This window comes from Haliotis asinina, chromosome 6 (assembly GCF_037392515.1).
Source record: "Haliotis asinina isolate JCU_RB_2024 chromosome 6, JCU_Hal_asi_v2, whole genome shotgun sequence".
In the NCBI taxonomy this organism is placed as follows: Eukaryota; Metazoa; Mollusca; class Gastropoda; order Lepetellida; family Haliotidae; genus Haliotis; species Haliotis asinina.
In genome coordinates, this window is record NC_090285.1 from 47,939,749 (window position 1) to 47,967,500 (window position 27,752).

At 40.0% G+C, this 27,752-nt stretch overlaps 1 protein-coding gene and 1 long non-coding RNA gene across 2 annotated transcripts in view; one reads left to right on the top strand and one right to left on the bottom strand.

Moving 5' to 3' along the window:
* The window catches only part of LOC137286679 (uncharacterized), a 178,027-nt gene that overhangs the window by 88,048 nt on the left and 62,227 nt on the right, over nt 1-27,752 (top strand). The window lies entirely within an intron of this gene.
* LOC137288141 (tyrosine 3-monooxygenase-like) overlaps nt 1-27,752 on the bottom strand; it is a 48,320-nt gene that overhangs the window by 7,338 nt on the left and 13,230 nt on the right. Inside the window, exons 2-9 of the mRNA XM_067820551.1 lie at nt 21,621-21,863; nt 8,106-8,289; nt 6,054-6,142; nt 5,399-5,466; nt 3,833-3,883; nt 2,174-2,319; nt 1,366-1,501; nt 204-330 (exon numbers count right to left, since the gene is read on the bottom strand). Of these exons, the coding sequence (XP_067676652.1) occupies nt 204-330; nt 1,366-1,501; nt 2,174-2,319; nt 3,833-3,883; nt 5,399-5,466; nt 6,054-6,142; nt 8,106-8,289; nt 21,621-21,863 (1,044 nt within the window). The remainder of the gene's footprint in view (nt 1-203; nt 331-1,365; nt 1,502-2,173; nt 2,320-3,832; nt 3,884-5,398; nt 5,467-6,053; nt 6,143-8,105; nt 8,290-21,620; nt 21,864-27,752) is intronic.

Genomic DNA, 27,752 nt, shown 5'->3' on the forward strand with positions numbered 1-27,752 from the left:
ACAGAAAGAGCCGGAAATATAGCCGGAAATGGGGAAATATTACCTGGATAGTGAAAACCGTGATTATCTGCAAATGTAGAATTGGCAAAATTCACGTTTATGCCCTACCAGTCTGCCGATGGCCTTGATAGACTATCAGAGAAACGTGAGTCCTTCACGTGCACCCTCAACAATGAGAAACAAGAATTGCCCAAGATGCTTACTGTTGCAAACTTTTCAATGTCCTCGTCAGCCGCACCAAGAGACAATAGTCCAAGTTCCTGGGAGAACTGGGCAAACACAGGATCCGCTAACAGAGGGGCGTGACCCAGAAGCTCGTGAATACAGTCGCTGTAAGGAGACAGTTCAGTAGTGGCTCAAGGTGAGCGGTATTTCAGTTATGGCACGGCGTGTGGAAGAAACACTTTAACCAAAGTAGACCTTACCACTTTACAGAAGTTCGCCTTGAAAAGCTCGTATATCACCTGTAGCTGACATGTGACATCATATCTCTACAAAGGAGTATTTGTTTGTTGTTTGTTTAGTTATTTATCCGTTGCCCCAGTACAGGATCATTCAAGATCATTAGTGGTGACACTATACATGTATATTGTATTATTTATCTAACTGTTCGGGGATCTGCATTTGTTTGCCGCTTGGTATATATACTGTACAATTTACAGTCGTACCTTGGAATTGTTCTTGGTTGTGTTTTATACTGTATAAACCACAGTTCCGTAGACTGTTCTGGTTTGGAGGACGTGTTATATACTATATAACGCACGGTAATGAGGACTGTTCTGGTTTGGAGGACGTGTTATATACTATATAACGCACGGTAATGAGGACTGTTCTGGTTTGGAGGACGTGTTATATACTATATAACGCACGGTAATGAGGACTGTTCTGGTTTGGAGGACGTGTTATATACTATATAACGCACGGTAATGAGGACTGTTCTGGTTTGGAGGACGTGTTATATACTATATAACGCACGGTAATGAGGACCGTTCTGGTTTGGAGGACGTGTTATATACTATACAACGCACGGTAATGATGACTGTTCTGGTTTGGAGGACGTGTTATATACTATATAACTCACGGTAATGAGGACTGTTCTGGTTTGGAGGACGTGTTATATACTATATAACGCACGGTAATGAGGACCGTTCTGGTTTGGAGGACGTGTTATATACTATACAACGCACGGTAATGATGACTGTTCTGGTTTGGAGGACGTGTTATATACTATATAACTCACGGTAATGATGACTGTTCTGGTTTGGAGGACGTGTTATATACTATATAACGCACGGTAATGATGACTGTTCTGGTTTGCAGGACAGGTTCTGGTTTTGAGGTTGTGTTATATGCTGTATAACTCACGGTTCTGGGGACTGTTCTGGTTTGGAGGGATGTCGGATGTACTGCGTGCACTGGAACACTCGGAAGGCCAAAGACGCAAGGAAGTCACGTGCAGATAACAGACCGGCAACTGGACGCAACTGGAAACCAGTCTTACCTGGCGATGACAATAACAACTGGTGACAAATACAGATCATTCAATTTTGAAAAATAAAGTTAACATTTAAATAATTAGCTAAAACGATTGATTCACGTCATTTTCTGGTAGATATTAATTATGTCGTACATAAAAGGAATTATTGAATCATTTCTTAAGCGATAGGATCTGTTTGGTACGTGGCGTCATTTGACACTTAACGAAGCTTTGATCACTGTTTTATATTTGTTTGCTGTTTAGCACATTTCTCATCAATATTACAGCTATATTACGACGATGTGTAAATAATCACGTCTGGACTAGGCTGGTGCCTGATGTCATGACCATCGATATACGCAGGTTGGATATGACGGTGTGCAATCAATGTAATCAGCAAGCATGACAATTCATCCCCATGAGGAACATTTTATGCCAAGCATAGGTCGCTGAAGATCAGTTCCATTACGGATCTTCACGTGACGTCACAGCGTGTCAAATAAATGTCTGAGGAAAGCATACGGTACACACCTTATGATGTCAACAGTGTGAAGATAATATGTTAGATGATATTCGATTCCACAGTGAGCAGATCTTGGCTCTGCTAAGGGAGGCAATACTGTATTATGTCCCTCTATACACATTTATCATCGAAGGGATCATCACACAAATTAATACCCGACAACAAATGCTTACGTTTCAGGAAGTTGGAAACATCCTCAAGTTGCGGTATTGTCTCAGGTCCGTAACCACATTCCTCTTCAAGAACTTTAAAAATGGCGTTGTGCTGCTTGCACGCATGCGTGGGATACAGCTCCTTCAGTGTCCGGTACACGTGCGCCCTGGTGTGATTTAAAAAAGTCCATGAGTAAGGTGTGAGCAATTTATCTTTATTTCATGTCTTATTTCAGGTAACTATGAAACGAGGGATTGTTATACAGATAATGTGTGGTAGTGATAGCAGGTTTATAAAACAACGAATGTTTGATACACAGCCAGAATACTGAGAGTGAAATTTGGCATGATACACCTATATAATGTGTTGTCGATTTGGTTTTCTGACAATATATCAGATGATAACCTTCATTAATTAACGTCATAAGTAATTTTGTATGTTTTTAAACACACTGAATGTCGAGCTCAAAGAGTATAAAATTGTGTATTTTGTTTCCCTTTCTGTGGAATGCAATTGTCAATGTTGTCAATTTTTTTAAAAACTATATAGTGACTTACATAACATCTTAGAGACACCAGATTTGCCATCTTTAAATTCAAAACCGATATTAAAAACGAACGTATATGATCTTGTTGAAGAGAAACTGAAAGGATATTCGGGCGTAGGAATACCAGCAATAACAGTGTGTTTGTTTTGGGGAACTATGTTTTTAAATTTTGGTCAGGATAGGATGCACATGGTTATGAAGACAGTTCGTTTTGTACTCTTGGAGACAGGAAATGTTTGGAGTTTTTATACTTTAATCTCATTTTTATGTACATTGGTCACACAAAAGCAATGTGATGGCAGAGAACTCTGCGATCAGTGACAAACCCTTTAATTTGAACTCTAAGGCGATTCTAGCGGTGAAATGTGATTTTTGTTATACTTGTACATAATAAAATCATACGACTTGCCAACCATGTTTCGTATATGTTTCGTTTACACGCATCATTTTGTGTTTATTTCAGCAACTGTCGACAGTATACTGTCTTTCGTCTCGACGTGTAGTACCTCTTATCAACGTGTATTTTAGGGACACATCGTGTTCCAACAGAAAAGAATCGATTGAATGTATATTTTTTAAAGTCATATATATCCTGTTGAAAAGTAGTATCATCTGTATTGACGTGGTTCACTGAAAGTAAAACTGAAAATTTCAAAATGACATGACACTTAAAATGGCAATAATCTTCAAATGTATCGTTCTCTGCATTTTAGAATATATTTTATGCTTATTATTGTGTATCAGTTTCCCAAGTAATGTATTTACAGATCGCCCAACAGAATCCAATACAAACATATCACCAATGCCATGGGCTAGCCTTCTTCATTACAAAATCATTGCCGTCTATCCAGTGACTTAACACATTAATACTGCGACCAAATGGCGCGATGATGACTGCGCCACAGGGTCAACATGTCCGGAAGCCGACTGTTGACCAGCTCTTAACGCCTGTCTGAGGATAATGTGTGTCCAGCTTAGAGACCTCCTCTGGCTCCAGGAACAGAGTAGCGCCTGGACATGCCGCGTCACGTCTCTACCCGACTGAGTAACCGCCCCAGAGGAAGTACTTCTCTCATCGTGTTGTGATGGGGACCAAGGGCGATGTATACAGATGTAGGGATGAATGTCTCACCATGTAGCTACTTCGTCTTCGGTGTATGTGACTCTGGGTATCGCCTGTGAGCTGGTGGAAGAGAGAAGGCGTTAGTCAACAAGGGCATACGTTAGAGATCATTGTGATTCACGTTTTGATGCCTGGGGAATATTAGCTACAGACGCATTTCTCTGATCTTACTAACTGAATTGATCGTTAATACACATATCTACTAAAGGCCAGACATTACGTTTATACCATGTTTTCGAAAAAAAATCCACAGTAATACGTACTTCTACCAGAGAAAAGTTGACCTGTTTGAAACTATTCCACCTGGTGATAATGCTAGATCAGAAATCAAAATCAAAATCAGTTTGTAGTTTTGCCAAGTGAAAAAAGGTGTTATGTCAAGCTTATATGCACAGAGAACCCTGCACCTCAAGAATCAGTCCAGCTCAGTATCGGATTTTGCGTGTATATTTGTTTACCGGGGCATTCAGCATTATTGCAGCTATATGGCGGTGGTCTCATAATCCAGTTTGGGCCAGACAATCCAGTGATCAACAACGTGAGGATCGATCTGCGCAACTGGGAGCCGATGACATGTAGATCAACCAGGTCAGCGAGGCTGACCACCCGATCTCGTTAGTCGCCTCTTAAGAAACCATGGTTTGGTGAAGATCAGTTCTAACCCGGATCTTCACGGGTGTTATATGAATGGTTGAAGACCCATTTAGGATTTGACATGAGTTTATGATCACACCATTTAATAGCCCTCATAACCGTTTAGTCTCTGCACATGCAGGGTCGGACAAGTATATAAAAAACAACAGTTCTCATTACATGTATGGTAGATCGTTTCCCGCTTGTTTACACATTGCACGTGACATGTAATCAATTTCTTCAAATCTTTAAAATCTTTTAATTATTTTGGGAAGCAATTACATTTCTCTTACAATCTGGATTTTTATACACAAAACTGTCTTTAAGTTCAAATTAAATGCAGTGACGTCATTTGAGCAAATTGCTACTATTATTTCTATACAGCGTCTCTTTTACCTGCAAGATTATACTGTCATGTGCGTTTACAACTGTAATAGAGTTTGCTTTACTGCAATAAATATCTCATTGATTCATTTCAACACTTGATTTGTTTTGTGTGTTCGCTCATTCGGCTGTGAGTCTGTCAAATTCATGTTTTAAAAAATATGTTTGTTATCATTATTGGTGTCTAAGAATGCAAAGAGTTATGAAATTTAACATTTGTTGTGCAGTGTTTGAAGATATTTGTGTTCTGGGCGGGTTGACTATATTACTTAGTTGTTTGCTTTGTTGTGTTCGATTCCGCAAGATATGTGAACCCGTGTACGGTATGTGTACGGTAACCCAGTTTGGTGGGAATGGGTGAGAGGGTGAGTTGTCTCTTACGCCGCTGCACCAGATATGGGCTTCACACATTGTATTATTGGAAGTGTAACCCGGATGTTCAATGTAACGAGCGGACGCTTTTATCACCAGGCTACCACACCCTCTCTGTTGGTGAGTAATGGTGTCCATGGCAACACGTTGACACTTGTATCACATGAAAACCAAAAGTATCCTTACTGTCGATAGGTGAAGGCTATGTCAGCGATCTCCTTCCGCCTCTTTCTGTACTCGGCGTCTGTGTACCCCTGGAAGTAAGGGTGAGTGAGTGAGTGAGATCGAACACCACTTAAATCAGACAGATCAGTATCACATCAATGATGAAGTCATATATATATAAAAAAAAGCTAATTATAAAAAAAGCCAAGATTCATAATCAGGAGGAATATAGGACTAGAACACACTATCAGCGGATCCTGGGATAAACTAGGCGCAATACACTACCTAGAAAATGGTCTTCATCCTTATAATAATACATTACTTTACTAACATAAATTATTATTGTGTTGCGTTTGGGCGTTTGAATCACACACGGTGCTGGTGTGTTTCAACATCCTAGTTTTTCATTGGTTTGACAATGTTTCATTTCACTCAAACTCTACGAATACTTAATTAGTTCCTTCACTGCAAGTTCTAACATATTGTTTAAAGTGCCCAATAAGCACACAAAAATTGCATTCACTTTAGAGTATACATCACCTCACCACGATTAAGTTTACACGTGCCTACCAAATTTTAGGGTGTTCCCTCTTTTTCGTTTGTAGCATAATTACTGAGTACAAGAAAACGCTTTGACTATTCACGTCACCGGAAATGACCTTGCACGTGACCTTACCGGATGATGGTGATCAAGTTCCGGTTCAAACCTGGTGACGATGTGCGTGCATTGGTCAAGCTCTGATATGTGTCTCGGGAACCATAGCTCTGGAAGTAAACACAAGCCTGTCTCCAATCAAAGGATAAAAAATATTTGTAATTGACGGCATTGAGAATCGCTATGACAGGTAACATGACACGTGCGTTATGAGAATAAACATTTGAGTTAGGATACATTTAGTGATTACGTGCCACACTGATTACATCCATCAGTTTCATTTGAGGTATTACGACATAACAAATTATTCATTGTGTATCTGTAGACAGGACAAACATATCATATCTCGAAGCTATTTGTAGGAAAACGTTTAAGTGCATTGTGCTAATTGTGAATCAATCAAACAGTATATTAACGGTCAAATTTCAAATTCTAATTGTGGTATTATTGTTGGAGCTATCGGAATGACAACTGGAACATCAATATATTAGATTTTATTGTAGTAACAGCGGTGGGCGGATCTACGTGTGAGGAGGTTTGAAGTCAACGCTTTAGTTACATGGCGAGTCAGGTATCAAACACTTGAGCAAGCTCTTCACTATAAAGGGGATCACGCTTTGTGTAGTCATCGATCACTGGTATATTGTTGTCATCGATCATTCTAGTAGCGTTATGGACGATCAGTCGTTCAGTATTTGCCACTGTTTCTAGCATAGTGTTTTCCTTGATCACTCTTAAGTGTTGTCACCGAGAGCTCCTACAGTGTTGTCAGTGATAACGTGTGTAGTGTTGTCCATGATAACCCGTGATGTGTTTTCCATGATAACGTGTGTAGTATTGTCCATGATAACCTGTGTAGTGTTGACAATGATAACTTCTTTAGTGTTGTCCATGATAACGTCTCTAGTGTTATCCGTTGCCCATGATAACCTGTGTAGTGTTGCCTATGATATAATAACCTATTTAGAGTTGTCCATGATAATGTCTGTAGTGTTATCTGTTGTCCATGTAAAGTGTGTAGTGTTGTCCATGATAGCAAATGTAGTGTTGTCCATGATAACCTGTGTAGTGTTGTCCATGATAACGTGCTTACCGTTGTCCTTGACAGTCTGTGTAGTGTTTTCCATGACAGCCTGTGTAGTGTTGTACATGATAACCTGTGTACTGTTGTCCATGACAACGTGTGTAGTATTGTCCATGATAGCCTGTGTAGTGTTGTCCATGACAACGTGTGTAGACATGTCCATGATTATTTTTGTAGTGTTGTCGTCGTTCCATCGTTAAATGTTGTCAACAATCACGTGTATAGGCTTGCTCCCGATCTTGCAGTGATTTCAACGATAGGACACTCACAAATGAAGACATTATAGATGAATGTAATCGGAGTGGAGTGTCTCCTAGACCACTTGGGTTCTGGTGTTCGCGATGTGTTGGCGTGAAACTAATATGTTCCAAAGTAACAAGCATTCATCCACATAAAGACTATTTAGGGAAGTATTTCTCACGACCATCCCGTCACAATCATATCTCATAAGACTCAAGAGCGTGCACAGCATGCCCAACTAAAACACAGTGTAATTAAACATAAGCTTACGTGTTTTTGATTCTCAGAGAGTGAGGTTAGTTTTACACTTTATGGCGGCAGTCTGTAAACAATCGAGTCTGCACCAAAAGATCCAGTGACCAACAGCATGAGCATCGATATACGCATTTGGGACACGATGACATGAGCAGCCAAGTCAGCGACCCTCACCACCGATCTCGTTAGTTGTCTCTTACGGCAAGCAAGGGTTACTGAAGATCATTCCTAGGCGGGATCTTCACAGACGTAATTCTCAGCATTAAAACCTGTCAGATTACATGCCGACGTTATACAAAATACAAGCTTGAATTGTTGCCTCAGTTCTGTCGTTGTTTGTGTTTCGTGTGTAATATGGTTTCTCCTTGGGGGATTATACTTAATAATGTGATATATTCAGTGATATATTCCATACCTAAAATAGTCGTTGATCAAATGTAGAACATATGTACCATATAATTGATGGTGACGTGTCATCATCAAAATGCACTCACCTTTGCTCTCAGTCTCGGCCTCGCCCAGTATCTCTATGTCCAGTACGAATGGACTCTGCTTCATCAAGTCGCACGCGCTTGTCACTCCCTCTAGGGAGCATGCGCACTGGAGGAATATCTCAAACTGGGCTCCTTTCTTACGGGCCTTCCGGGATTCGATATGTTGGATGGCAATCTTGGTGGTCTGAAATTTCGAAATAGTAGCGTTCCAGTTACCCTGTAATATACTTGCCAAAGAAGGCCTGGATTTAATTGAGTAATCGTGTAAATGAGCTAGTTTCTATATGCTAGTCATGTCATGTCATGTCATGTCATGTCATGTCATGTCATGTCATGTCATGTCATGTCATGTCATGTTAAGCGTTTGGTTGTATGTCAAAGGTGTAAATATGATCCTCTCGCAACAGCTGGTGTTCAGAGTGTGGTGTCAGGTGAAAGAAGCGCGAGTGAGTGAGTTTAGTTTTACGCCACACTCGGCAATATTAAAGCTATGTGGCGGCGGTATGTAAATAATCGTGTCTGGAGCAGACAAGCCAATGATCAACAGCATGAGCATCGATCTGCGCAAATGGGAACCGATGACATGTGTCAACCAAGTCAGCGACTTATTCTACCCCGGGCCCTTCACGGGTAGGTGAGAGAAGCATTCCTTTACCGTCATATATAGTCTTTCTATAATTTGCAAACTATGTTACGCTGGAAGCAACACACGATGCCATGTTTCTGGGAGACCGTGGTGCCGCTCCTCTCCATTGGTGCGTTCCACGGGGACTGCTAAGTAACTGCATTACAACGTCTGCGTACTGTCTATCCAATACTATCCAATACTATCCAATACAGCTCACAACACTGGACACTTCATGTAACGATAACAGGATCTACTGATGTTAGAATATTTTGTTTAAACTGAGTTTTGGATAATGTCTGGTTAACGCAAGATATTGGTAAGACCACTAACAAGCCCTACATACAAACATGGCTGTCATTTCCAATATCTCTTCATAGCATGCTGAAAACACACCTACTAAACGTCATCCAGTGATTCCCCATGAACCTTCAAACGAGACGCCTGGGATGTAGGAATTGCACAATTTGCGAAACGTCCTAACAGTGTAGTCTTTTCAATAGTGTTTAGTTTTCATCCTGTTCTTCATGATCCGAAATCTATTATATGCTGATAAATATGTATGAACTTATTAACATTTCTATGTATTTATGTTGACACTAGTCCTTAAAAGAATCTTAATGCTTTCAGTAGTCATAGTTGCTGAGATGTGTCTGTGGTTTCCGGCTCTAGATCGATTCTATTTCCGTAGATTTCCGAATGACCCTGGACACCGACGGACGGAGACGTTCCGATTTTTCACCGTCCCGCACCGAATCAGTCCATCAGAGCACTGAAGCTTGACCACTTACAACCACGCACACATTGATTTGGGATTGCACTTTACCATGAAGATAAAGATTTAATGTAGACTCCCTCCATGTCTCTTTCATTGTACTTTCATCATTTCGAATGCTTCGGCCACATATGTTTTCTAAGGCTACACATTTCTTGGTAAAAAAAGGAACACCCTGGTCGGTCAAACTTGCTAACGACAAGAAACAGTATGGCATGCAGCTGGTGACAACACTCCCTCCAAACTGGCTTCTCAGTCTATAGTGTGCCTATCTTTACCACCCAGGCGAGTTCAGGCGCGTTGCAAGCCATTTTTTCGTATTTGTCCGATAGGTTGCAAAGATTTATGTTTACATGGTATTGAGAGCTTGTCCAATTATAATAGCAAAAATCACATGTGAGCCCGGTTTTTTTTCAGAATGGTATATACGCCCCTGGAGCTCCTCTCATTTATATCAGCGGCGTAAAAATACACTCACTCGTTCAATATATAGATATCCGAGATTTCGACTGGCAAAAATACATTTGTAAATGTTTATACGTTACAAAAGTTATATTTTGCTTCGAATTTTTAAGGAAATGTTTGCACAACTACCCTACAATCAATAAAGTGTTGGGTTTTTTTCATTAAACAATATCACATATTCATCACGTATCATCTTTCGTGCCGGAAGTGAACAGCTGTCCAGGGAGACAATCCTGTTTGTCAATCCTAAAGGGTCTGTAGTTGTGTTTTGAAGTTCGCAGTGTTTCAGTATTTTCAATTCAGTGAAGTTTAGATATATCCTGTGGCGTTTTGGCCTAATCCAGTTTTTAAGTGTCAACTTTCTTCTGAAAGTAGGCACTAATTCTGTCCTTGGAACCCTTACACTGAAAGGACACAACTCCTGATAATGAAGAATGGTCATGCTTTTAGAAATATTCACGCTTTTACAATCAGGCCATCAACGTCCCCGCGATGATAGGAATTATTTTGATACCACGCACACCTGCACGCCTTCCATATTTTCTAATACGCAATGCCCTCGCTACAGATAAATACATCAGAATTATAGAGACGAAGGACCTGTCATGGCGGACGAATTGGGTAGTTTGGAGGTTTAAATAAAACATTAAAAGCCATTCAAAACGAATCAGTGACATGAAAAGGTTTGCGCATTAACTGAATAACAGTCCACTTCAACTAAATATCGAGAAACCACTCCCTTTTTGTGTTGTATTCACAGAGCGGCCATGTCGGATTAAGCGATCGGCCATTAGGGATCGTAATGGCTAAAAACTACGTATCGTCTTCTGACAAATACTCAACGCAGTCGTAAAGAACTTAAAACGCATCAGTGGAATTTGTCAACGACTATGTGTTGTTACATAAAATATCGTTGCTTTGTTACCCTCTAAAAGCTCGAGGCAAAGCACACAGATACTCGCGTGCAATTGACATTTCACAATCATGACGGTATTTAACTACAATGGCTGTCCAAACACCGCCATGCTTAGCATATGGCGAGGATCCACTTCGTGGCGTGACAGGACCAGATCAATGATCAACTAGCTGACATTGGTGCTCCTTCGTACCCTTTGTAAGTTCCCATGCTCATAAAACCCCATTAGGTGACATCGATTCCTTTATTGGGCCATTTGGCGGAGGTCTGTTGACAAGTGTATCGGTCCTTGCAGGCGAGTAACAAGGCGTGGTAACCCGGAGTAAAGACCAGTATCATATTGGCACGATGGGAGCATTAATTATTACACTCCGATAAAGATTCTAGAAAATTGGTGTAATCGTCGCAAGTCGTAAATCATGAATCAACTTGAGCTTTCAGTTGCTTTCATATTCGAATAAAATCTCTATGAGAGTGGTTGAGTGTTGTTTTACGCCTCGGTAAGCCATTTTAGTCACAAAATACAAAGTGTTATATATAGTCGGAATTGAAATGTAATGTAAGCTGTAAAGCCCACACAGGCGCTCAATAAGGCAATAAGTGACAACGTAAATTTGAAAATTGAAGTACTCCTTCACAGCAGGTTGCCTTCCCTTTCATTGGATAGGATGAGAGGGGTGGCTGAGAGGTTAAAGTTATCGCTCGTTAGGTCGACGACGCAGGTTCGATTCCCTACATAGGTGTGAAGAGCATTTCTAGTGTCCACCGCTGTGATATTGCTGGAATATTGCTAAATTGGCATCAAGCTAAACGCACCCATCCAATCCATTAGATAAATCAGCCTTAGAGCTTATGAAGACGCCATTTTTCATGCGTCCATTTTTTAATGGTGCCTGCAATGGAACACATAGGAAATGGTTATTCCAAGTTAAGGTATTTGTATCACCCGGGTAAACCTGTCATATACTGGACAGCAAAAGAAATGCGAGTTTGAAAACGGAAATCTCATAAAGGTAATGTTTCATGTTTATGTCTTAAGAAACTTGACAAAAACAGAGTTGCATTTATTTTGCTGCAGAGTATAGGATCCTATGTCGTTGTAACAGAGATCGTATGCTAAATTTTGTGATGGTTACTTTTGAAAACCGCGATATATCACATATGTATCTCGTGTTATTGTCTGAAAGTCTTAACGTAAGAGCAGACAGACATACGGTCCCTAGTCCACGATACACTGACCACGCTCAAGAGTCTAGATTTTCGGAGCTCTCTTAGCCCTAAGGTAATGTTAATGCATGGCACTTACGCCTATCTTAGCGCTATGAGAGCTTCAAAACTCTAGGCCCAGTGATCAATAAATAATCGAGACTGGACAAAGCAGTCCAGTGACACTATGAACATTGATCTAAGCGATTGGGTAACGATCATATCAGCAATCCTGACCACCCGATAGTCGCCTCTTAAGGGTAGAATCCTACCCAGTTCAACCGTTCCCATATCCAAATGTTTGGATGTGTGATCATATTTGACCATAACTAAGTTTCTAAAAGGATTTGGAACATTCAGTGTTTCTTATATTATTTGCGTGCTATTTTCTTCCAAAACAGAATACAGAACACTAAAATTACACTATTTCTGTATTTCATTAAAGCCAGTTGAAGTTTTTGGTTTTAGTTGTTGCGGCACTATGGTCTCAATCGAAGTACTGATATTTGGACGTACGAGGGGACGTCAATAAGTTTTGAGCCTTGCATAGAAAACACAAAATATTGGTATGAACCACATTTATTTTTTAACATAGTCCCCTTGTGAGTCAAGACACTTGTTCCATCTTTTCTGCCAGGCGCTGATGCCATCTCTGTAGAAGGCGCCATTTTGGTCCTCAAACCAAGCCTCAGTAGCAGCAATAAGCTCTACGACCACGCAAGTGTTTCTTGAGATTTGGGAGCAGATGGTAATCACTTGGTGCCAGGTCTGGAGAGTAGGTGGGATCCCGCAAGATTTCGTACCCGCATTCCTGGACAGCAGCGGCTGCAACGCGAGAGGTGTGTACTGGAGCATTGTCTTGATGTAGAAGAATACCACGTCTGATCTTGCCCCGGCGCTTCTCCTTGATTGACTGTCGCACTTGCCTCAACAAGTTAGCGTAATATTCCCCATTCATTGTTCTTCCTTTTGGTAAGTAATCTAAGTGGATGACGCCTTTGCTATCCCAGAAGACTGTCGCCATTACCTTCTGCACTGATCTGGAGGCTTTGAACTTTTTGGTCCTGGGTTAAGTGACATGTTTCCATTCCATGGATTCTTGTTTGCTCTCAGGATCATGATCAGGATCAGAAGCATTCTTGGCACCCATCTTGCGCACACCTTAGACATGACGAGATGTTCATGAAGAATTGTCTCGATGGATCCGTATGAAATGCCTGTGGTCTCCTCTAACTCGTGGAGTGTGATTCGACGATTTTCCAGCACAAATCTAAGCACTCTGTCAATGTTTTCCTGACTAGTGCTTGTTGTTGGGCGACCTGGACGGGGGTCATCTTCAAGACTCTCTCTACCATGCTTAAATTCATTGACCCATCGTTTGATGGTAACAGATGAAGGGGAAAACTTCCCATAAACTGCTGAAAGCCTTTCTTCAATGTTCTTCGCCAAGTTTCCTTCAAGAACTAAAAACTTAATTACTCCTCTATACTCAATTTTATTCATTTTCAGGGGGGTCTCTTTCTGTCAATGTGAGCTGTTCAATAACTTCTGAGAGTAGGATACCAAAACGTATATATCACATGAGCTACACCCTTAGGTTCAATATGGTACCATAGGCTGTGACTACTGGGTATGAAAAATGCTCAAGGTTCAAAACTTATTGACATCCCCTCGTATAATTGATGTTCCATGGGACTTCGAGACATTACTGTATATTGAAACTTCCAAAAATTAAGAAATAAATGCAAATATATGCTTACAAGTATCTGAGTGAGCAAGTTGTATATAAACTGCAGGGCAACAGAAAGTACGGTATGGAAGCGTTGCTAGGCTGAAAACAGTCGACGAAACACTGCAAACACTCATTCAAATAACCACTTACTATTCAAGGACGCCACAAAACAGGACTCAGCTGTTCGGCATCTGTTATCCCTATACAAAATATACCCTGGGAGCTGATATTAAACCTTTGAGTTAATGTTATACGACCGTTAAGCAAGTATATCTATGTATTTATGCAGGAAACATGACAACCTCAGTTGCTACATGAAAACATTGGCTTTGCAGTTTCCAATCAGGCCAAATCAAATACCTCGCCCACATTAATGCTATTAATCTAGTAATGGCATTTTTTAGATTCTGAGTGCATGTTTTTTATATATATCTTTATCGTGCGAGCCTAAATGGAAAATGTGAATACAAGTTGATTAATGTAAAGTGACTGAAGAAGCACATGACACAAACACGCAATCCATATATTCACATGTATTCACATGTATTCACAAATATATTGGGTTCCTCGAGGCAAACACAAACGTCTCTGGCTCCCAGGTCCGTATATTTATACTCTATCACTAACATCACATCCAACAATATTTTCTTTTAAGCCACATTACTCATTGAACCGGGAAAATAAATAATTGCTGTTTATTTCCACAGGTGCAACTGTAAATACTCCCATCATATATGCACGATAATGATATATTTCGTTGATGCACAGGGAGATTGCATGTCCCCATTAAGAATCCATTATCTTCCTGATTTAATGTTAAGCGACGTTTCTTAATGTAAATTTAAACAATGCCTAATAGAACAGATAGAAATTTGTATCAGATAAAATCCTTTTACTTAGACTTTGATCTGAAACCTAGGTATGGTCAACAGAGTTCCATATCATCAGAGAGTATTACTTTTCAAACGGGGATTGGATTCTTTAAATTTGTTATTTAGGAAATAGCCACTGCGCTATAATTCCAATTAATGTTCTAATATATACATATGTAAATATTAAATAATAAATGCCATCAGCATAGGATTTATGTGATACATCACCATGCGCTGAGGTAGCCTAGTGCTAAAAGTGTTTGCTCGTAAGGCCGAAGACCTGGGTTCGATTCCCCACATGGATACAAGGTGTGAAGCCCATTTCTGGTGGTCCCCATCGTGATATTGCTGGAATATTGCTAAACGTGGTGTAAAACCAGTCTCACTCACTCACTCGCTCACTCACTCACTACTCACTCACTCATACAATACTTACCGATGTCAACCATAAGCCAGACATTCAACAGTTTCGTTGCAATAAATCAGTGTTGCTTTACTTCGTTACAACAAATTAATCATAATACAACTAAAACTGAATAATATATATTTATTGGTAGTGTTTCTATTTATTTGCGAGAAAAGTGAATTGTACATCCAAAGTCACCATCCCTTTCAATTTACAAAGAAGAACGTTAAGAAACTTGTCTACATGCGAAATAAATATTTTACATTGCTGTTTGGCCGTTCATTGTTTTGTGGCTTTCCATTGACTTTCACAGATGTGTGGCCTATCATTACTTTCTGGCCTTTCATAACCGAGTGGCCTTTCATTTCTTTGTGGTCTCCCATAGACTTTCACGGATGTGTGGTCTATCATTACTTTCTGGCCTTTCAAAACCGAGTGGCCTTTCATTTCTTTGTGGTCTCCCATAGACTTTCACGGATGTGTGGCCTATCATTACTTAGTGGACTTTCATTTTTTTGTGGTCTTTCATAGATGTGGGCCTTCCGTGGGTATGCGGCAATTTGGTGTTCTAGGGACTTTCAGGTACGTGACCTTTTATCGTTAAGTGGCCTTTCACACGAATACTGCCTTTCATAACTAGCTAGGTGGCCTTTCAAGAACGCTATACAAGAAAAAGGAGTGCAGATATGACAGAGATGTGACACGTAACTTGTACGTGTCGGTTGTATCATAAAGTTACAATTCTCATTAACGTTTCTACCGCTGAATATAACTTTAAACCGAAAACCGAATCATGCAAATCTAGTTCATAAATGGAGGCACTTCCGTCGGTCATACAAAGCGTCGTCAAGTCTGTTTCAACGTCACACTAAACGAGCATTCGTTTATTTTTTGGCAGTTACAGATAGGAATACAATACCGCGAAACGTATAGTAATATCTATCGTTATCATCAATGTATAGCCTCCGTGACATAAACTCACAACGAAAGTCGATAAAAGTTACCTTTCGCTGAACATAAGGAGATAAATCGGATTTCTAAGAGGAATGTAACGTAGACCACGATTAAGATGAAAGGTATTCCTTTCTCTTCGTAATAATCGAAAGTTTATGTGCAGGAAAGTTAATGAGAGTGACAGGATGTCCCGCTAATGCATATTTTGGATCACGTTACGTAATTCGACGTTGTGTTAATCCGCGAACAGAAGAACTATGCGCCAGAAAACATAAACCCGTCCAGATCGATACCGGTCTTGGGTGACGGTAGCGTTGCATAGCTGAAGACGTGTGTTAAGAAGGCTCCGGAATCAATGGTAACTGTTTCAGAAGGATGCCGTCATTCAAGGATCCCAACGCCGAATATTTCATCAATTTGCCTTTCCTTTCTGTCCTTCAAAAATTAAGACCTTTTGCGTCAAGTTGAATGCTCTGTCACTGAACGGCGAGAATGGCGCCGAAAGCTTTAATGTGACATTTAGCGTCTATTACAGAGGCCATAATGAGTGACCTATCATAGTGGCAGAGACCAACACTCAATTATTTAATACTGCCAAAATCTTAGAAAGATTTGTTAAAATGCTTCGCTTAATTCGTCCCCATTCAGCTCCAGTTGAGCGGAAATGGGATTTGATTATGTCTGAGTGGAAAGCCATGTTGCCGAGAGCAGTTCGCACATCAAAAGAGACCTTCGTAACGCGCCAAGATTCTGATCACGTGATCTTTCATCCGGGTTCCGGAGCAGGTGCCTGAACGTTACATGTTTTCCCAGGTTACCCGTCTAACGCATTTCGAATGGTAACCACTGAAAAACATTACCAACCTCGGAATTAAAAGAAAATGTTCTTCTCGGGCAATTTTTGTCATTAGATGTGTCGACTGCATGTTAAGTAGGAGTTACATTTTGTTACTCGAGTATGGAAGTTTATACAAACCGCCTAATGGCAACGTGTTCTTTTAATTCTTTCTTTACGTAAGGATTGGATGGGTCGTTGTCATGCGGAAGCGTTATAAGAACCTTGTAGGGCATCAAATTGCAGCTGACCTTGTGTACAGGCGATTATGCCCAGTGGTCAAATCGTCTGCTCGTCAAGCTGACGACCCGGATTCGATTCCCCAAATGGGTACAATGTGTGAAGCCCATTTCTGGTGTCTCCTCGAAGTAAAAGTGATTGAATCTTTCTAAAAACAACAAGCTTAATTAAAGTCAAACAGTCTCTCGCTATCTAACAATGTAAGTTCGAATCCCGAATGGGAATCAACTCTGTGACGTACTAGAATACTACTTTACTAAGAAAGCGTTATCCTAAATGTAACATTTGTCTCATTTGACAGCCTTCTGAAAGGTATTTTCAATTTATAACTGTTAGACCCGTGAAGGTCTCGGGGTAGAATAGGCCTTCAGCAACCCATGCTTGCCATAAAAGGCGACTAAGCTTGTCGTAAGAGGCGACTAACGGGATCGGGTGGTCAGACGCACTGGCTTGGTTGACACATGTCATCTGTTCCCAAAAGCGAAGATCGATGCTCATGCTGTTGATCACGCTATGTTACGTACACCAATCTAGCAGATCGATGCTCATGTTGTTGGTCACTGCATTGTCTGGTCCAGACATGATTATTTACAGACCGCCGGAATATGGCCGGAATATTGCTGAGTGCGGCGTAAAACTAAACTAAACTCACTCACTCACTCATTTATAGTTGTTCACCCGAATCCCTCATGTATTGATTTATCAAATGTAGTAATGCCCATCATGTTGTACGCGCTCTGAGCATGTCCATCAGGAGTCCAGCTCTATACTACATTAATTAATATTGAAACGCCGCACACAAACATCTCATGTAACTCTTATATTATAACGACACGTGTACGTCCGGGATAGAGTTGGCCTTCAACAACCCATGTTTGCCTTAAAAGGCGACTACGCTTGTCGTAAGAGGCGATTAACGGGAGCGGGTGGTCAGGCTCACTGACTGATGCTCACGATGTTGATCACTGGATTGTCTGGTCCAGACTCGGTCATTTACAGACCGATGGAATGTGGCCTGAAACTAAACTAACTCACTCATTCACTCTTATATCATAACGATTCCTGGGGGTAGTTTCTCAAAATCTAAAAGACTGCTTTCGGACAGAAACTAAAACTGAATTATGTGAAGTGCGAAATCTGTCTATAATGCATCATTCATAAACACAGACATATTTTCTTCAAACAAATGATGTGAAGATACATCAAACAACGGCATTGTTTATCGTGTCAGTTTCCGAATGCTGAACGCAAACATCATGGATACGCCAATCCTACAAACAAATTCTGACGAAATTAAACCCTAGACAATACCTGTAATAAACAACTGTACACAGTGAGTAAATATTTCGTCCTTGACCTTAGCAAAAAAGGACCTAGTTTCCAGCCTTTCAGGGATCACGTGCTAAGGATCAATTACATACCAGTACGGACGGGCGTGGATAGTTCTGTTTGTGTGACTGGTCATTTTACTGCAAGTTAAAAGCATTCTAAACATCAACTGCTAATTTGATTGTTTCTCTAATGGGGGTTGTTTCCTGACAAAGATTGCGGCATCCTGCAAACAAACAATGTACACAACGAGCTGAGAGTTCCTGTGTACAAGGTAGCACTCAAACGTTTATTTAACTAGTATGTGCTCTTTGCACTAATGACATCTAGACATACCTGGTTTACCGGTAGGCATTTTGCAAAGTATAGTACACAAAGTAACGTATATAACAACAAATCTATTCCTGTAGTCCCCGTTATATCCTTGGTGTTTATATTAAAACACGTAAAACCGCACTATATGCGTCAATCGTGGGCGTTACTAATTCACATTAAGAACATAGCAACATTGACCAAAGGAAATCGATGTATCGAATTACAGCTCTCACATTAAGAAATCAATGTTTCCGATATTACATAAAATACGAAATCAATATGTGAAGCTACGTACATGCATCCGATCAATAAATCTCACAACAAACTATGTATACGTGATATCTATTTATCGCAATGCAAGTTTCATATACATCCAGTCAACATATCATTTAAAAATAAATCTGTATTATATTCAATAAATACATCACACCACAGTCGTCATATCCATTCATTCAACATATCACACTACTGGCGTCGAACGCATGCGATGAACGCATCATACGATGAGCTTTGCAAGTAAGCACTAGATATATCACACTACCACCGTTCATATGCATTCATTCAACATATAACACAACAACTGCCATGTACATACAATCAAAATACCAACAACTTCGTATGCATACAAAAGCCAAATGCATTTACTTAACATATCACAATGCAACATCCATATACAGTCATTCAACATATCACACTACCACCTTCATATGCGTCCATTAAACAAATAACTCAACATCATTTATATACATCCATTAAACATATCACACTACAGCAGTCATACACATTCAATCAACATGTCATGCTACAACTTTCATAATGCATTCATTAACATATCACACTACAATATTCATATAAATGCATTCAGCATATCATGCTATAACTTTCATGTTCATTCATTCAACACATTACACTACAACATTTATATAGTACATTCAATCAACATACCATGCTACCACTTTCATATACATTCATTCAACATATCACGCTACAACATTCATATACATTCAGCCAACACATCACGCTATAAACTTTGCATACAATCAGCATACCTTCATAATATTTTATCTATACAATTAATACATCGTACAACCTTCATAGTCATGCACGCTGATATGATGAGAAAGCGGCGTTAAGCAATAGCCACTCACTGTTTCATTCAGTAATCTGGAATCACTATATCAGACACACCCGTGTGCATGAAATCAATGTATCATATGACAATATACATAGAATCAAAGTACAACAATATAACACAAACATGTGAAACAGACATTTCGGATCGACAACTGGGATGACGAGAGATTGTTATGACAAGAGAAAATCAGACCAGACAAAACCTCTTCCATAAACCAAACATAGATAAAGTCCCTGATGTATAATGTACAGAGGAATATCGCACCACAAGTGTCTGAAACGTTTACAAACATGACACCAAAACGTGACGGCTGCGAATGACTAATGTCTGGCTAGCTATAGCGTTATGAGTGTTGAACAACCGATGACTCTGATATAACCCATGGAGACATTACAAGGAGGGGTTATGATAACTGTGCGTTGAACTGTTTTCAAATAGTTTGTTTGTGAGTATTTAGCAGAAAATCGTTAATCAATGGTTATTTGAATGTATGCTAAATAGGTTAAAACACGATTTGAGAATCTTATCAAAATACAACGCTTTCGTTAGTCATGTCGGATTCACACCCTTAACCCTGTACTGACCGCAGCACAAAGGCAGACGATGTGTCAGTTATTCAACCTCCTTTACTTAAAAGAGAGTGAGTGAATTTAGTTTTACACCGCTTTTAACAATGTTCCAGCAATATCACGGCGGGGGACACCAGAAATGGGCTTAACACGTTGTTTTAATCGAACCAAGGTCTTCGGCGTGACGAAAGAACGCTTAACCACTAGACTATCCCCACCACACCACTAAAATATTTAAATGGTTCCTACTTTACACTTTTTCTCGTTCATTCATAGTCCCCTCTCTTAGATGTTTATTGCAACGTTTCGGAAAGCAGAGAAAATAGTTTTTCATAATAATTAATATTTAGTCAAAATAGCAGCTAATAAAAAAGATGCATATAAGAGGGCTTTTTTGTCATCTGCAAGTCTATATTTCTCATGCTGTTCAGAGAACTGTTTCCTTATGATTTATTCTTCAGATCCCACGCAGATCAATATTTTGCTCATTTCACTTGCAGTGCCATATCAATTAAGACGACGGTCATCCAAGCGATATTTACGATCACTTGTGGAAATAACTAATTAAAAACTGTCAATAGACATCAAGAATAGCGTTTGAAATGAGGAGCTGTGCCCTTTGAAAAGAAGGTATCCAACTGGAGTCATTATTGGTCGAGAATCAAAGTTAATGTTTTTTCTTCGAAAATTAAAAAAAAAATCCCTATGCGATCATCAACATGGTGTGCGACGAAATATTTCTTTGGTGTCTCTAAGTGAGTGAATGAGTAAAGGTTTACGCCGCTTTTGGCAATACTTCACCAATATCACTCCGGGGAACACCAGAAATGGGCTTCACGCATTGTACTCATGTGGGGATTCGAACCCGGGTCTACAATATAACGAGAGAACACTTTAACCACTAGACTACATCTCGGCCCCCGTGAGGAGTAAAGAAAGGGCGGCATAATGATTCGGCTGATCGCGTATTTGTTTTGGTAATGTGACATGAATGTGTTCGGGCTGAGTCTGTTTCTGTAGATATTCCATTGATTACAGTTTCCACTTTAACACTCACGATTCAACCTCCAATTGTAATGCATTGTGCCATGTGTTATTATGTCACATGTACGTGTCCCATTAAACCAGGCGACACCCTTACCTCAATCACTCTCAGCACTCTGGTGAGATTGCCCACTCCCTCCTTGACCGTCACAATGACCCCATGAAGTTTATGACCAGCGGCGGGAGGGGAAGCTGCACCCCCATTCTGGACGAAGACTTCCTCTTCACTAATGGAATCCCCTCGGCTGAGGAATCGCTCCCTCCTCTCAAACTCCTGGTTCGTTACCGTCTCGAATTTGGCATCGTCAATGAGACTCCTATGTCGCCAGGCTCCCCCGTGCTGAAAGGATTATAAAATTGAATCGTTAATTTGCAGTGAGATCTTCAATAAAATAATATATTCTATCCTTCATTGGTCTAAACGTGTTGTAGGCTTCAATAAATGATGATATATTCTATCCTTTAGTGGTCTATACGTGTTGTAGGGCCTTCAATAAAATAATATATTCTATTCTTCATTGGCGTATACTTGTTGTAGGGCCTTCAATAAAATAATATATTCTATCCTTTATTGGTCTATGTGTGTTGTAGTGCCCTCAACAAAATAATTAATTCTATCCTTTATAGGTCTATACGTGTTGTAGGCCTTCAATAAGATAAATTCTATCCTTTAGTAGTCTATACGTGTTGTCGGGTCTTCAGTAAAATAATATATTCTATCCTTTAGTGGTGTTTACGTGTTGTAGGCCTTCAATGAAATAATATATTCTATCCTTTAGTGGTGTATACGTGTTGTAGAGCCTTCAATAATTAATATATAATAATTCTATCTTTCAGTGGTCTATATGTGTCTTAGGGTGTTGAATAAGTACTTCATTTTGTCCTTAATTGTTGTATGTATGTCCGTACCGTCACAAACTCTGTCTTTAATTGATGTATACGAGTTGTAGTAAGTAATAAGTCTTTCCTTTGTTGGTGTATACATGTTGAAGGGTTGTCAATAATGTCATATATATTCTAATGTGCACGTGGTGTGGGTTAGTTGGAGACCTCATACAAACGAGGATATGTTGACGTGGAGAACATAATGATTTCAGAAATATGTACAATTTATATGTTGTTTGTGTTAGATACAGGTACTTGTAGAGTCGTGCGTAGATCGTGGCAGGTTTACAATGGTTAGTGATGTGTTGACACTCGTTATACACGAGTCAGATGATTTAGTAGAATTTAGTAGCAACATGTGTAGGGCTGTATGTCCTGATCAGTTAACGTGACATTTACATAGCGTAGAGTAGGGTTATAAATAGGTACTGTGTTGTTTACATTGGACAGTGGTAATTTCAGATCTAGAGTAATGTGCAGACAACGTTATGCTTACAGTAATTAGAAATGATTGTAGACTCTCAGTTTTTACAGGTCGGCTTTGATACTATAGTAACATGACAAGTGTCTTCCCGGACACCAGCGGCTAATGATAGAGTTCAATGACACATCCTAAAACAATCGAAGATAACTGAGTTAAAGTCGCCTACGCTTCAACTGACCGAGAATTTGATAAAGAAGCACCAGTTTAACAAAACTATGAGCTAAAATGTTTTGGCAAAATATATCAAACATCTTACAAAAACTTATCTCTCTTACATTTTTTTTCAAAAGCCCTAAATTACTTTTAGGCATCTTTTATAGATGAAAAAGAGAAATCAAAAACTGCATTTCTTACTTACTTACGTACTCACTCACTCACTCACTCACTCACTTACTTACTTACTTACTTACTTTACTTACTTACTTACTTTACTTACTTACGCACACTTTCATACCCCTTACTATGTGCATGATACCCCTTATCCCTTACTATATGTATGATACCTCTAACTATATGTATGATGCTCCTTACTAGAATGTTCCCAATTACTGAAAAAAGGCGGTATATGTTGTTTTGGGAACACTGTTTAAACAAGGAGGCATCCTATTGGGCACGAACTGACCTCCCGACCATACGGGTCTTATTCTTTATGCATACGACTTCGAATTACCTATTCAAAATCAAATAAGATATACAATTTCAGCTTCATGTATGTTTTCCAGTTAAATAATCATCACCTAACCATTCCTCTGATTTACCGAACAGGCCCCACTTGCACAAAGCGATCTTAACGCTACAACTATCTTAAGCCTATGCTGGAGAATGGCAATTACAATCATTGTAGCGCTAAGATCGCTTTGTGCAACAATGCCCAGGGTCTTGTTCCTGTTATGGTTATCATAGCATATGGCAGTCGTAAGTCTACGTCAGAGTATGGGAGTTACGACCATTGTAGCGTTACGATCGCTTCGAGGAACGGGGGCCTGAACTAGAACTAAAGGGGAAGTAACTCTTCTATAGATTGTAGGACTAGAGAGACGTGTTCCAATTGTCCACTCTGCTTATTGTCGGGTAATATTCCTCCAGCTCCTGTCTCCGCTGTATATTTTAGGCACACCCGAGCATGGTCTCAGGATTTCAAAGAAAGTCACACGGCTCAAACATTTGTTTGATCAGGGGTAAAACATTCAAACCTCAGTAAAGTTTTCAAAACATTTTTAGGACATACATCTGAACGATGTTCCCAATTTTCGCGATTGAGTGAAAAGAATTGTGTCTTACGCTCTTCGTATTATGACATGTATCATATGTTATTTGAGGTGAATAATTAATTGACTTGTTTTTGCATGCTTTTTGCTACCGGTGGGGCAGAAAACAATCACTTTTTCGCTATCACCTGATGTCGTTAGCGATAAGTATAAAAGTGTAAAATCGACTTTGCATTTATCAAGGATTTTTTGTGAAAATAAAAATTGTTTTCTCGCTTCTATTTACAGCAGCGATGGCCTTTCATTTTTAAGGACGGGCGTTGTTCAGATCTACACGCGGAGGAAGAACCTTTATTCGCCCACCATAAACATTATTCTCCCGATACATATAATGCCAAATGCAACTGCCCATTGTTTATTAAGTGAGTTACTCAATTGAATGAGTGAGTAGAGTTTACGCCGCCTTAACTTTATTTCAGTAGTGTCACGGAGGGGGACACCAGAACTGGGTTTCAGACATTGTACCCCTGTGGGCAGTCGAACCTAGCGGACACATTAACCATTTGGCTACCTCGGCGCCCCGTGTTAAGACACACATACAGCCATTACAACGTGGTACCAGTAGCTCATCACCTTTGCTTAAGTCGACTTCGTCCGCGAGAAGAAGAAATGTTCAAGCGTAAGACACCAGATCGCTTAAGAATCAGCTTTCTGATATCTCCATAAATCTAACAAAAATCACTAAACGAAATATGATCATTATCAACTGTTACACAAAACGATAATCTTTAGATATTAACCAATCACGCAATACAATATATTACGAATAACAAATAACTTTGGAAAATACTAAAATTCGCATTAACGCGACTAGTATTATGAGAAGGGTATGGATTAGCTGCAGTGTCTACAGTTCGGCACATCGAAAACCAGACCGCGTAGATATACAAAGGTTGGAGGACCTAAAATAATGCACGGCCTTAATACACACATAACGCAATGTTTTATTGCTACAATAAAAGCACAACCTCTCATTTAAGCTTTCTCGCTAAACAACAGTTAAATGAGTAAACTGTAGTTCACAAAGGCCTACAAAGTTGACATTGTCCTTAGTCAGAAAGTAAAACCCCAGGTACTTCTGAGAATGGTTCCGTTACCAGTAGAATAACACTAGATGCGAATCAGTCCAGTGAGTAATTAAGACAAGCCGTGGCAAGTGTACGACTGTTGGAGATTACGGGAGGAATTCCTCTGAGCATTGTCATCCCCCATCAGATGAATCATGAGTAAAGTTCGATAGCAATTTGAGGAAAATACTCCAGAAAACAACTCCATATGATATACAATGAAGAGATCGGCCTACTCCCATTGTAGCAAGGTCAGCCGCTCCCTTCTTTCTCCTGCATTGGAAGTGGCTTGGACAGACTCAGACAGGTAACCATTCCCCGACTTTCATCAACCAGGTCTGATGTTTTATTGAACAACCTTGGACACAAACTAGAGATGGTCGCCGATTCATGGTGTTCACAGATGGTATTGAAGATAAGATGGGGGTATTTTCAAAAGATGAACAGCTTGCTGTCCTCCAGTTTGCTGATGCCATTTATATGGATGTGACGATTTCTGCAGCTAGGACTAGTTGTACATACTTCATGTCAGTCTTGGATCAGTTATGTACCCATTGGTGTATGCTCTGCTACCAGATGGTCAGTAAAACACATACTGTCGATTCGTCAGTATGCTGCAAACATCGGTAGAAGAGGCTTGGTGTTTCTTCCATTACACTCAAACGATCTGGCAAAAGACACAAGCTCTTGGTTTGGCCAAGATCATGATGATGTACAGAAATGGATCCGCCCACCAGCCGGTCTTCCAGTTATTCCTGCAAATCTGGTTCAAAACACCTGGCTGAAGTCGGTAAATTTAACACTTGAAAAAGCAACAGCTGACGAGCTCAACGACCATCATGTGTCAACGTGGATAGACAACGGTGCCTTGTTTCCATTAGGACTCTGGAACCGCTTCACTACTGTAGGCCCAAGAACCAACAGCAATTTGGAAGGATTTCATCCACGGATGAACCGTCCTCGGCCATGTCCCAAACCGAACTTGTATAAATTCACTGGGTTGATCGCGGGGTTGAAAAGTTGAGCGGACCAAGTCTGCCCAGATCGACCCAAGAGCTGCGCCCCATACACCGCGGGAACACAGAGACCGATCTCCAAAGACTGAAAGATCAGCTGCAGAGGAGACTGCAATCCAGAAGTAGTTGTTTAAATAGGCAAGCCCATTAAGCAGACGCAGGTGCTTACGTGCACTGCACCATATATCTTGCTTTAAGCTGTAGTTCTTATGGGATGTAGTTCTCATGTTAGGACCTACTCAAACAGAGATACCTACCTTAAACATCATGTGATATACCATATACCTCGCATTAATATCATGTGTCAGATTCAAGATTCGTCAACATGTTTGACGACAAACCCTGTTCTTGTCTCAAGGACCTTGCCACCCTCCATAAACTCAGGCGATGTCTTCGCCCTGGCGACCAGCTCTTTCTCTCCACTCCACCCAGCAAAATTTAACACCTGTATTAAATCTGTTAACACCTTTACTCAAACACTTGGTGCCATAACTGGTTTCCAAAGAAATGAGAAATTAATAATTAGAAATATTTATAAACTCACTTTCCAGGCTTCTTATTCTGCACAAATCGCACAAATGATGCTCAAAGCGCACAATCTGATCATTATTACCCTGTATAACCCACGCTGCCGATGAGGCTCTAGAAGGTTAATAGCCAAATGACTTATCCCACCATGTACCCATTTGCTGCTGGGTGAAAAGAGGCAGTGTTTTTACAAACTTACTTGTCTAAGGTGAGGCGGCATGTATCACATGTGCTTTGTTGTGGGGCAGGACTATTGTTTTACCTCTTTGCTCAATGGGAGTTCATGATAAGATTGAGAGTGATTACTATCTGTAATATATGCTTTATATTTACATTACGTGGTTAAACTATCACACTTGATCGATGGCGTCCACTAGCAACCAGAAATCCGTCATCCCTGTCCACCATTCGAGTCGAACGTAATGGTTCGGTCATTCATATAGTATTGGCATTGCTTTCAGAGGGCTGTATTGATGTTCGCGCTATAGACTCATTTGGAGCTATAATATTTACATGAGAAAATAGCGGGACAATGTTATACAATGAAATAGTGTCATTATTCCGTGAAGCAAATTATGTAATCAACTAATGGAATAAACGTGTCATTTATTGTTTGTGTTTACAAAATCATGAATAAATATTTTACCGGGGGTAATAAAAACAGAACTGGTGCGCAAACATTGTGAACACTGTATGCAATACAAATGCGTATTATATGCAATACTAATGAGTATTATTTCAGAGAGATTAAAGTGAATGGGGATCGTGTGAGGGATTTAACCATCCACTGGATGGCTAGTGCAGCAGTTTATATGATAGGATTATCGTTCTTGCCTGATTGATCATAGGGCGGGTATTTGTCAATATTTGTTGATGGCAGTGAAATTGTTTGTCCGACTCGTGCGTTGAAGTAGACAATGTTTTGCAGACTATATTCTGATACTGATGTTAGTGTGGAGATATATATCGACTACAGCAGTG